We start from the raw sequence: 12,544 nt of genomic DNA, 5'->3' as shown, positions 1-12,544 counted from the left end.
GAAAGAAAAAGATTTGGGTTTCATATCCCTTTAAGGTGGATCCCCACTGAGGGTGAACACTCCAATATATATTGCGTCAACCAATATTGATTTTATTTATATACTAAACACGGCAAAACAAGCAGATATATTTCTGCTTTTTTGAATTGCTAGAAAAAAATCTTCTAGAATCCTCTCAAATTTACAATCACAATTTATGGTACAATTTGTACTACATTTCTTTATATCATCTTCTAGAAAATCATAAAATAAGGACAGAATGTATTGGACAAGAAAAGTTAAAATCATAAAATGGAAAAGGACAATGGAAAGCGAATAATAGATCTGGTCTGCAGTATAAAAGTCAAAGTCTGCTACATCCACAAAAATACAGATCAATAAAAAAGTGATTGGAGCATATCATGTAGTAGAATTTCACTTAAGTTTGCTGACAAAAGCTGCTTTAAGCTGCCGTCAACTGATTTCATATTTTTAAAGTCAAGTACATCATTTTGTGGTCTCTTTGAACATTAGATTTCTTGTTTTTCTCAGCGGGGATAAGTAGGAGCAGAATTTTTTTCCCACACTCCTGGTTCTTACTGGTGCCATCAAAATATATTTGTGACCTAGACGAAAGTTTGGGAAGTGGAATATATATTATTTGTGGAAAACAAGCACTTACACAGAGCTAAATAAATATCACGTTACCACAAGTACAAAGTAAACTTGACAAAATGACTTTCAAATTACTTAGAGATTTTTAACTGAAATTGATTCCTTTCCCACTGCAGAAAACAATTATAGAGACAAATCCCGAAAACAGATCTGAAAGGGTTTTAGTAATATACTGTTACATAAAGAAGTCTTCTTTAATGGAAGGATCCATGGGAATTATCTGTAACATATATATATATATATATATATATATATATATAAACATAACTCTTATTTTGTATTATTTGTTTTGTGTGTTCATCTTTATCTATATATCAGTATAATAAATATAATATGAAGACAGGTACTTGCTGTTTGTAAAGTGTATTTCCTAGTTCTTTAGTTGCTCTTATGCAACACATATTAACACAACTTACACATTTTTTGTCTTCCATTAAAGAGCATATAAAAGCCAGAACAATTCTTGTTCTTTTGGCCCATGTGTTAGCAGTTCCTTTCTCTCTTCTATCTCCTGTGATAGAATCCTGATGCTGCTTTCCCATAATCCCTTGCTCAGTACAGCTGGGGAAATTAGTAATGGCCTTTACTTCCGAGCCCACGTGGTCTTCTGGTTGCTTTGTATGCCCTGAACAGATTCTCAAAACAAGGCAATAAATGTTACGCTTGACTGGTTAACATTTTCTTGCGTGGGATTGCGAGTCTTCCCATCCCATATATGCAATTTGTCCACTTCTTATCTAACCTTTCCAAAAAGGGAATAATACATGTGCTGTAGCATTCTATACACTACAATTGTATTAGTTTTGCTGTTTGAAATATCAAGAAGCCTTTGTGTTTCTCTGCAGCCAAAAGATTCAGATACATGAAAGACAACCGAGAGCATAAGAAATCTTTCAAAAGTAATATGGGACATGTACAAAAGGGTAGAAAATGCAGTTAACATATTTATAATTGGTTGGTGGTATGAAGCTATATATACCAGATTAGTCAATGATTCTCACAGACTGTGTTCATATACACTATTGTATGCTTCTATTGGAGTTAGAGCTACAGGTGATGACTGAGAAAATAGAAGTCAGGGGAGATAGTGGGTAATCTCTGAGGGGTTAATTAGAAAGATAGTGGATGATCCATAAGGAATAATGATATATGTGATGTGTGCAGGGAGATGACCCATAGGTAGGTGATATATGAGAAGATAGATAACCTGTTAAGCAATATTCAGGGAGAAAATAGAGATCTGGATCAAGATGATGTATGTATGAGGGTGTAAGAGGTGGAATTGTAGGCATATAAAGTTATTTGAGAGGGGATCATGCTCTGTGAAAGGTGGCAAGGAAGGGGATAGTCTTATGGAGTGATCTATAAATGGGTGATTGCAAATTCTGTAATCTGTGAATGTAAATAGTTAAAGGTGTTGTTACTAATGCTATGGGGCAAATGTATGAAACTGAATGTCCCTACCGTTTTATTATCAGACATCCCAACTCTCCCTGAAGTTCAGGGAGTCTTCCTGATTGTAATAGTGACTGGAATGCAATCTCCCTGAAACTCCAAGCACCATGATCCAATGTGGCCCAAATCCGGAAAAATGTTTCTTTAAGGAATGCCTTTAGTTGCTGGGACATTATAGAACCCTTAAAGCATGCATCAACAAGCGTACGATTACTGGAAATTAGGTTTGTTGTTTGTGGTTGTGCAATAAAGCTACTTTTTTTTAATCTTTAGTGGGAAGCTACTTTAATGAGAAGTCTCTATCTTATTCAGGGTTTCACGGTGTCCAATATATAACTGGGGGGGGGGGGGGGCGCAGTAGCAGGTGAAGCCACCTCCCTGAAATTAATTTTTGCATGTCTGTATTATTCAATGCAAGAAGCTGCTGTCTAGACAACTGTTTCCTTACATCCATTAAAATCACCCCAGAGTGATATGATCATGGTTATTAATAAAATCTGCTCTTGGGCAATTAGTTGTGCAGGGGGTTTCATTGCCAAAGCCGGCTCTATAATTGGACCAGGTGGGATCACAGGACCCAGGCAGCACAAAGGGAGAGCATATTCATGAAAATAGTGTTTTTAAAGAGAAATGTATCTTATATGATGCCCATCTGTATGTTCTTGTGTAAATTTTTAATCTGATTAAATTTAATCTCTGAAACAACTGGCTCTAGTTGGGTTTAGACTGTAGTGTGCAGAGAGTTAAAGGGACAGTCTACACCAGAATTGTTATTGTACGAAAAGATAGATAATCCCTTTGTTTCTACTTCCCCAGTTTTTCATAACCAACACAGTTATATAAATACACTTTTTACCTCTGTGATTATCTTGTATCTAAGCCTCTGCAAACTGCCCCCATATTTCAGTTCTTTTGACAGACATCCATTTTAGCCAATCAGAGCTGGCTCACTGGAACTCCCCGTGCGTGAGCACAGTGTTATCTATATGACACACGTGAACTAACACCCTCTAGTGGTAAAAAACTGTCAAAATGCCCTGAGAGAAGAGGTGGCCTTTAAAGGCTTAGAAATTAGCATATGAACCTCCTAGGTTTAGCTTTCAACTAAGAAAACAAAAAAAACATAGCAAAATTGGTGCTAAAAGTAAATTGGAAAATTGTTTAAAATTACATTCTCTATCTGAATCATGAAAATTTACTTTGGACTAGACTGTCCCTTTAAGGGCACCATTTTATTCTTGGAACCAGGCAGCACAATGTATTGAGCTGGCTCAGGGCATTGCATAAGCGATTGCTGCCCACTCCTAATGATCCCAAACAGACTGATTCCCTGCATGTAAACATTTTCTGTCCAAAGTATGACAAATCTGTCCCTATATACTATTGAGGGTAAATTTCCCCATACCAATGCAAGGAAACGGCAGCAATCCAGGAGAAGGCAAATCCATCACAGTATCACATGTGATTGGTGGCTCCAGTGAATACAATATCAGCACTATGTAATTTGTCAGAGCTATATATATATATATATATATATATATATATATATATATATATATATATATATATAAATATAATTAATAAGTGTATCAGTGTAAAATGCATTATTTATTAAAGGGATACTAAACTTAAATTCTTTCTTTCATGGTTTAGATAGAGCATGCAATTTTAAGCAACTTTCTAATTTACTCCTATTATCAATTGTTCTTCGTTCTCTTGGTATCTTTATTTTGAAAAAGCAGGAATGAAAACTTAAGGGCCGGCCCATTTTTGGTTCAGCACCCTGGATTGCGCTCTCTGATTGGTGACTAGGCGCTAGCGACAAACCCTATTCATTATCCGATTGGCTGTGCATCCAACACGGAACAATCAGATCATGCATTAACGGCCGAGGGCAGATACACTCCAGAAATTCTGTTCTAAACTGCCTCTGGGAACCTAAACATGGGTCCCACCCCCATAACGTGCTTTTAAAGGTTCTCAGACAGACTGGACTGTTATCCGAGAACCTTTAAAAGCACATTGTGGGGATTGGGACCCATGGTTATGTTCCCAGAGGTGGTTGCGGCGCCCGAGGCTCTGATTAGAACAGAACTCTCTGGAGTGTATCTGCCCTCGGCCCTGAGGTCACCAGATGCACAACCAATTGGATAATGGATAGGGTTTATCGCTAGCGCGTCGTGATTGGTGGCTACATTTAGCCACCAATCTGCAAGCGCTACCCAGGTGCAGAACCAAAAATGGGCCGGCTCCTTAAGCTTTCATTCCTGCTTTTCAAATAAAGATACCAAGAGAACAAAGAAAAATTGATAATAGGAGTAAATTAGAAAGTTACTTAAAATTGCATACTTTATCCGAATCATGAATGAAAACAATTAGGTTTGGACCCCTTTAATATATAATTCTGTGTAATTTAGTTTAGGGATTATACTTAGCAATGTCAGAACTGACTGCTGCCTAAATTGTCTTGTAGATGGTATCTGAGCTCCAAGCCACCATTTCTTCTATGCAACAAGAGACCAGCCAGAAGCTACACATTATGGAGAGGAGACTTCAAGAAACATCTCAGAAACATGAAGAGGAGAAAAGACATTTGATGAAAGAAAATGAAAAAACAATAAAGGTTAGTATTTAGGTATATCTTCCACCAAGTGAAAAGGGATCTATAGAATGCAAAGCTTGCTCTAAAAATAACTTTTTGGACTTTTTCTAGATGTTTTGTTGCTAATATGTTTGTACTGCAAAAATGTTTCTAGACATAACTGGAATGTACCAATGTGCATTTCAAATTTGGCTGTACCTTTAAAGATATGCTCTCAAAGGGACATTTTATTGTTATATTGTTCAATAGAGCATTTTGTTATTTTTATTATTCAAATGCTTATTTTTAATAACCCACAAAAAGGTTAATAATATAGTTAAACTCACCCATGCATACTCATTTTCCTTTCCTGAACTTGACATGGTCACTGATTAATGGCTATGCACATATACTGCTACAAATTGGCTCATCAGTCATACCCTGCAGGAGCAGCAAGACAGTGTATCTGGTAGTGCATTTTAACCATGGGTTTTATCTCTTTGCACAGTTAGCAGTGATCAGTGGTTAATATTAAATTGCTCTAAAAATAACATAATTTATGTAAGAACTTACCTGATAAATTCATTTCTTTCATATTAGCAAGAGTCCATGAGCTAGTGACGTATGGGATATACATTCCTACCAGGAGGGGCAAAGTTTCCCAAACCTCAAAATGCCTATAAATACACCCCTCACCACACCCACAAATCAGTTTAACGAATAGCCAAGAAGTGGGATGATAAGAAAAAAGTGTGAAAGCATAAAAAATAAGGAATTGGAATAATTGTGCTTTAAACAAAAAAATCATAACCACCACAAAAAAGGGGTGGGCCTCATGGACTCTTGCTAATATGAAAGAAATGAATTTATCAGGTAAGTTCTTACATAAATTATGTTTTCTTTCATGTAATTAGCAAGAGTCCATGAGCTAGTGACGTATGGGATAATGACTACCCAAGATGTGGATCTTTCCACGCAAGAGTCACTAGAGAGGGAGGGATAAAATAAAGACAGCCAATTCCGCTGAAAAATAATCCACACCCAAAATAAAGTTTAAATTATAAGCAGAAGATTCAAACTGAAACAGCTTCCTGAAGTACTTTTCTACCAAAAACAGCTTCAGAAGAAGAAAACACATCAAAATGGTAGAATTTAGTAAAAGTATGCAAAGAAGACCAAGTTGCTGCTTTGCAAATCTGATCAACCGAAGCCTCATTCCTAAACTCCCAGGAAGTAGAAACTGACCTAGTAGAATGAGCTGTAATCCTTTGAGGCGGAGTTTTACCCGACTCGACATAAGCATGATGAATTAAAGATTTTAACCAAGATGCCAAAGAAATGGCAGAAGCCTTTTGACCTTTCCTAGAACCGGAAAAGATAACAAATAGACTAGAAGTCTTTCGGAAATTCTTAGTAGCTTCAACATAATATTTCAAAGCTCTAACAACATCCAAAGAATGCAATGATCTCTCCTTAGAATTCTTAGGATTAGGACAGAATGAAGGAACCACAATTTCTCTACTAATGTTGTTAGAATTCACAACCTTAGGTAAAAATTTAAAAGAAGTTCGCAACACCGCCTTATCCTGATGAAAAATCAGAAAAGGAGACTCACAAGAAAGAGCAGATAATTCAGAAACTCGTCTGGCAGAAGAGATAGCTAAAAGGAACAAAACTTTCCAAGAAAGTAATTTGATGTCCAGCGAATGCATAGGTTCAAACGGAGGAGCTTGAAGAGCCCCCAGAACCAAATTCAAACTCCAAGGAGGCTAAATTGACTTAATGACAGGTTTTATACGAACCAAAGCTTGTACAAAACAATGAATATCAGGAAGATTAGCAATCTTTCTGTGAAAAAGAACAGAAAGAGCAGAGATTTGTCCTTTCAAGGAACTTGCAGACAAACCTTTATCCAAACCATCCTGAAGAAATTGTAAAATTCTCGGAATCTAAAAGAATGCCAGGAAAAATGATGAGAAAAGACACCAAGAAATATAAGTCTTCCAGACTCTATAATATAGCTCCCTAGATACAGATTTACGAGCCTGTAACATAGTATTAATCGCAGAGTCAGAGAAACCTCTTTGACTAAGAATCAAGCGTTCAATCTCCATACCTTTAAATTTAAGGATTTGAGATCCTGATGGAAAAAAGGACCTTGCGACAAAAGGTCTGGTCTCAACGGAAGAGTCCACGGTTGGCAAGAGGCCATCCGGACAAGATCCGCATACCAAAACCTGTGAGGCCATTCTGGAGCTACCATCAGAACAAACGAGCATTCCTTCAGGATCTTGGAGATTACTCTTGGAAGAAGAACTAGAGGCGGAAATATATAGGCAGGATGATACTTCCAAGGAAGTGACAATGCATCCACTGTTTCCGCTTGAGGATCCCTGGATCTGGACAGATACCTGGGAAGTTTCTTGTTTAGATGAGAGGCCATCAGATCTATTTCTGGAAGTCCCCACATTTGAACAATCTGAAGAAATACCTCTGGGTGAAGAGACCATTCGCCCGGATGTAACGTTTGGCGGCTGAGATAATCCGCTTCCCAATTGTGTATACCTGGGATATGAACCGCAGAAACTAGACAGGAGCTGGATTCCGCCCATACCAGAATTTGAGATACTTCCTTCATAGCCAGAGGACTGTGAGTCCCTCCTTGATGATTGATGTATGCCACAGTTGTGACATTGTCTGTCTGAAAACAAATGAACGATTCTCTCTTTAGAAGAGGCCATGACTGAAGAGCTCTGAAAATTGCACGGAGTTCCAAAATATTGATCGGTAATCTCACCTCCTGAGATTCCCAAACCCCTTGTGCTGTCAGAGACCCCCAAACAGCTCCCCAACCTGTCAGACTTGCATCTGTTGAAATTACAGTCCAGGTCGGAAGAACAAAAGAAGCCCCCTGAACTAAACGATGGTGATCTGTCCACCACATCAGAGAGTGTCGTACAATCGATGTTAAAGATATTAATTGAGATATCTTTGTGTAATCCCTGCACCACTGGTTCAGCATACAGAGCTGAAGAGGTCATATGTGAAAACGAGCAAAGGGGATCGCGTCCGATGCTGCAGTCATAAGACCTAGAATTTCCATGCATAAAGCTACCGAAGGGAATGATTGTGACTGAAGTTTTCGACAAGCTGATATCAACTTTAGACGTCTCTTGTCTGTCAAAGACAGAGTCATGGACACTGAATCTATCTGAAAACCTAAAAAGGTTACCCTTGTCTGAGGAATCAATGAACTTTTTGGTAAATTGATCCTCCAACCATGATCTTGAAGAAACAACACATGTCGATTCGTATGAGATTCTGCTAAATGTGAAGACTGAGCAAGTACCAAGATATCGTCCAAATAAGGAAATACCACAATACCCTGTTTTCTGATTACAGACAGAAGGGCACCGAGAACCTTTGTAAAAATTCTTGGGGCTGTAGCTAGGCCAAACGGTAGAGCCACAAACTGGTAATGCTTGTCTAGGAAAGAGAATTTCAGAAACTGATAGTGATCTGGATGAATCGGAATATGCAGATATGCATCCTGTAAATCTATTGTGGACATATAATGCTCTTGCTGAACAAAAGGCAGGATAGTCCTTACAGTTACCATTTTGAATGTTGGTATCCTTACATAACAATTCAATATTTTTAGATCCAGAACTGGTCTGAAGGAATTCTCCTTCTTTGGTACAATGAAGAGATTTGAATAAAACCCCAGCCCCTGTTCCAGAACTGGAACTGGTATAATTAATCCAGCCAACTCTAGATCTGAAACACATTTCAGAAATGCTTGAGCCTTCGCTAGGTTTACTGGGACACGGGAAAGAAAAAATCTCTTTGCAGGAGGCCTTATCTTGAAGCCAATTCTGTACCCTTTTGAAACAATGTTCTGAATCCAGAGATTGTGAACAGAATTGAACCAAATTTCTTTGAAAAAACGTAATCTGCCCCCTACCAGCTGAGCTGGAATGAGGGCCGCACCTTCATGTGGACTTGGGAGCTGGCTTTGGTTTTCTAAAAGGCTTGGATTTATTCCAGACTGGAGATGGTTTCCAAACTGATACCGCTCCTGAGGATGAAGGATCAGGCTTTTGTTCCTTGTTGTGACGAAAGGAACGAAAACGATTATTAGACCTAAATTTACCTTTAGATTTTTTATCCTGTGGTAAAAAAAGTTCCTTTCCCTCCAGTAACAGTTGAGATAATAGAATCCAACTGAGAACCAAATAATTTATTACCCTGGAAAGAAAGGGAAAGCAGAGTAGACTTAGAAGACATATCAGCATTCCAAGATTTAAGCCATAAAGCTCTTCTAGCTAAAATAGCTAGAGACATATACCTGACATCAACTCTAATGATATCAAAGATGGCATCACAAATAAAATTATTAGCATGTTGTAGAAGAATAATAATGCTATGAGAATTATGATCTGTTACTTGTTGCACTAAAGCTTCTAACCAAAAGGTTGAAGCTGCAGCAACATCCGCTAAAGATATAGCAGGTCTAAGAAGATTACCTGAACACAAGTAAGCTTTTCTTAGAAAGGATTCAATTTTCCTATCTAAAGGATCCTTAAAGGAAGTACCATCCGCCGTAGGAATAGTAGTACGCTTAGCAAGAGTAGAGACAGCCCCATCAACCTTAGGGATTTTGTCCCAAAATTCTAATCTGTCAGATGGCACAGGATATAATTGCTTAAAACGTTTAGAAGGAGTAAAAGAATTACCCAAATTATTCCATTCCCTGGAAATTACTTCAGAAATAGCACCAGGGACAGGAAAAACTTCTGGAATAACTACAGGAGATTTAAAAACCTTATCTAAACGTTTAGATTTAGTATCAAGAGGACTAGAATCCTCAATTTCTAATGCAATTAGGACTTCTTTAAGTAAAGAACGAATAAATTCCATTTTAAATAAATATGAAGATTTATCAGCATCATCCTCTGAGACAGAATCCTCTGAATCAGAAGAACCAATATCAGTATCAGAATGATGATGTTCATTTAAAAATTCATCTGAAAAATGAGAAGTTTTAAAAGACTTTTTACGTTTACTAGAAGGAGGAATAACAGACATAGCCTTCTTAATGGATTTAGAAACAAAATCTCTTATGTTATCAGGAACACTCTGAGTATTAGATGTTGATGGAACAGCAACAGGTAATGTAACAGTACTAATGGAAATATTATCTGCATTAGCAAGTTTGTCATGACAAACAGTACAAACAACAGCTGGAGGAACAGATACCAAAAGTTTACAGCAGATACACTTAGCTTTGGTAGCTCCAGCACCAGGCAGGGATATTCCAGAAGTATCTTCTGACTCAGCTTCAACGTGGGACATCTTGCAATATGTAATAGAAAAAACAACATATAAAGCAAAATTGATCAAATTCCTTAAATGACAGTTTCAGGAATGGGAAAAAAATGCCATAGAACAAGCTTCTAGCAACCAGAAGCACAAAATAATGAGACTTAAATAATGTGGAGACAATAGTGACGCCCATATTTTTTAAGCGCCAAAAAAGACGCCCACATTATTTGGCGCCTAAATGCTTTTGGCGCCAAAATGACGCCACATCCGGAACGCCAACACTTTTGGCGCAAAAAAAACGTCAAAAATGACGCAACTTCCGGCGACACGTATGACGCCGGAAACAGAAAAAAATTTTGCGCCAAAAAAGTCCGCGCCAAGTATGACGCAATAAAATGAACCATTTTCAGCCCCCGCGAGCCTAACAGCCCACAGGGAAAAGTCAAATTTTTAAGGTAAGAAAAAATGATTGATTCATATGCATTATCCCAAATATGAAACTGACTGTCTGAAATAAGGAATGTTGAACATCCTGAGTCAAGGCAAATAAATGTTTGAATACATATATTTAGAACTTTATATAAAAGTGCCCAACCATAGCTTAGAGTGTCACAGAAAATAAGACTTACTTACCCCAGGACACTCATCTACATGTAGTAGAAAGCCAAACCAGTACTGAAACGAAAATCAGTAGAGGAAATGGTATATATAAGAGTATATCATCGATCTGAAAAGGGAGGTAAGAGATGAATCTCTACGACCGATAACAGAGAACCTATGAAATAGACCCGTAGAAGGAGATCACTGCATTCAAATAGGCAATACTCTCCTCACATCCCTCTGACATTCACTGCACGCTGAGAGGAAAACCGTCTCCAACCTGCTGCGGAGCGCATATCCACGTAGAATCTAGCACAAACTTACTTCACCACCTCCATAGGAGGCAAAGTTTGTAAAACTGATTTGTGGGTGTGGTGAGGGGTGTATTTATAGGCATTTTGAGGTTTGGGAAACTTTGCCCCTCCTGGTAGGAATGTATATCCCATACGTCACTAGCTCATGGACTCTTGCTAATTACATGAAAGAAAAGATACTTTTATTAATACACTAGAATGTCCCTTTAAATCACAACTATTATCCCTTACACTTACACAACTGAGCAATTAAGCACAGATGCCTCAAAACTTAAACCTTTAAGATTTTATTTTACAAGTAACATTCCGTTTTCTTTTACAAATAGATGCATATATTTATTTATTCTATAAAATAGCCATTATTATTGTTTTCCCAGCATGTGATTATTCATTTGTAAATTGCCATGTTTACTAGCAGATGAGCAATGATTAAACATTACATGACACTTATACAATATTGTTATACCAAACAGATACAGTAAAACATATCTAACATTTAATATAGATATTTATGCCGGTACAAAACATTTTATCCAAACTGTTTGAAATCAAAAAAGTTTTGAATTTTTAAATACTTTGGCTTTCGGGAATATTTGTATATTTGCATCTGTAAAATGGGACAGTTTGTAGATGGGATCGGACCAAGTGTAAACGCATCTTATGTAATTTAGGTAATAATTATATGTGCAACCTAAAGGTAATTTTATATAATTTTGTTTTCATTATACCATCTGAAAGTTAGTACAGTACTGTAATCAGAAAGGTAATTCAGTGTTGTTTTAAGCAAATATAGATTAACATTTGAGTTCTAGAACACAAAAACCTAGCCAAAGATTCCATCAAAAAAGACCCCCACTAATAATTGAATTCAGGTGTTTCAGCCACACCGATGGCTAACAGGTGCATAAAATCCAGCACATATCCATGAAATCTCCATAAATAAACATTTGGAGTACAATGGGTTGCACTGAAAACAGCACATAGCACGTAAAAATCCTCTACAATCTCTGGCATCACTCAGTACAGAGTTCCAAACTGCCTCTGAAGGAAACATAAGCACAAGAACTGTGTATCAGAAGCTTCATGAATTGGGTTTCTATGGCCGAGCAGCTGCACAAAAGCCACATATCAACATACACAATGCCATGCTTAATTTGGAGTGGTGTAAAGCATGCTGCCACTGGACTCTGGAGCAGTGGACTGATGAATCATGCTTCACTATCTGGCTGTCTGATGGAAGAAGCTGGATGTGGCAAATACTAGGAGAAGCTGTCTACTGGAATGCATAGTGCCTACTGTAATGTTTGGGCTAGGCCTCTTTGTTCCCATGAAGGGTTATCGTAATGCTAAAGGGTACAAAGACATTAGAGACAATTGGGTGCTTCCAGCTTTGGGGAAGGCCCTATCCTGTTCCTGTATGACTGTGCCCCTGTACACAAAGTGAGGTTCATGAAGACATGAACCCCATTGAATACCTTTGGAATAAACCGGAACTCGGATTGTGATCCAGACCTTCTCAGCCAACATCAGTGCCTGACTTCGTAAATGCTCTTTTGGCTGTATGGACACAAATTCCTATAGACACACTGAAAAATCTTGTGTAAAGCCTTCATAG

The 12,544-nt window shown here is 37.7% G+C and overlaps 1 protein-coding gene across 1 annotated transcript in view; it reads left to right on the top strand.

Annotated features, from left to right (window-relative positions):
• CEP112 (centrosomal protein 112) overlaps nt 1-12,544 on the top strand; it is a 1,492,843-nt gene that overhangs the window by 1,229,078 nt on the left and 251,221 nt on the right. The window contains exon 25 of the mRNA XM_053707805.1: nt 4,583-4,732. Coding sequence (XP_053563780.1) covers nt 4,583-4,732 — 150 coding nt within the window. The remainder of the gene's footprint in view (nt 1-4,582; nt 4,733-12,544) is intronic.

This window comes from Bombina bombina, chromosome 1 (assembly GCF_027579735.1).
Source record: "Bombina bombina isolate aBomBom1 chromosome 1, aBomBom1.pri, whole genome shotgun sequence".
NCBI classification, from domain to species: Eukaryota; Metazoa; Chordata; class Amphibia; order Anura; family Bombinatoridae; genus Bombina; species Bombina bombina.
The sequence above is the reverse complement of the archived record's forward strand: the minus strand, read 5'-3'. Positions and strand labels throughout refer to the sequence as shown.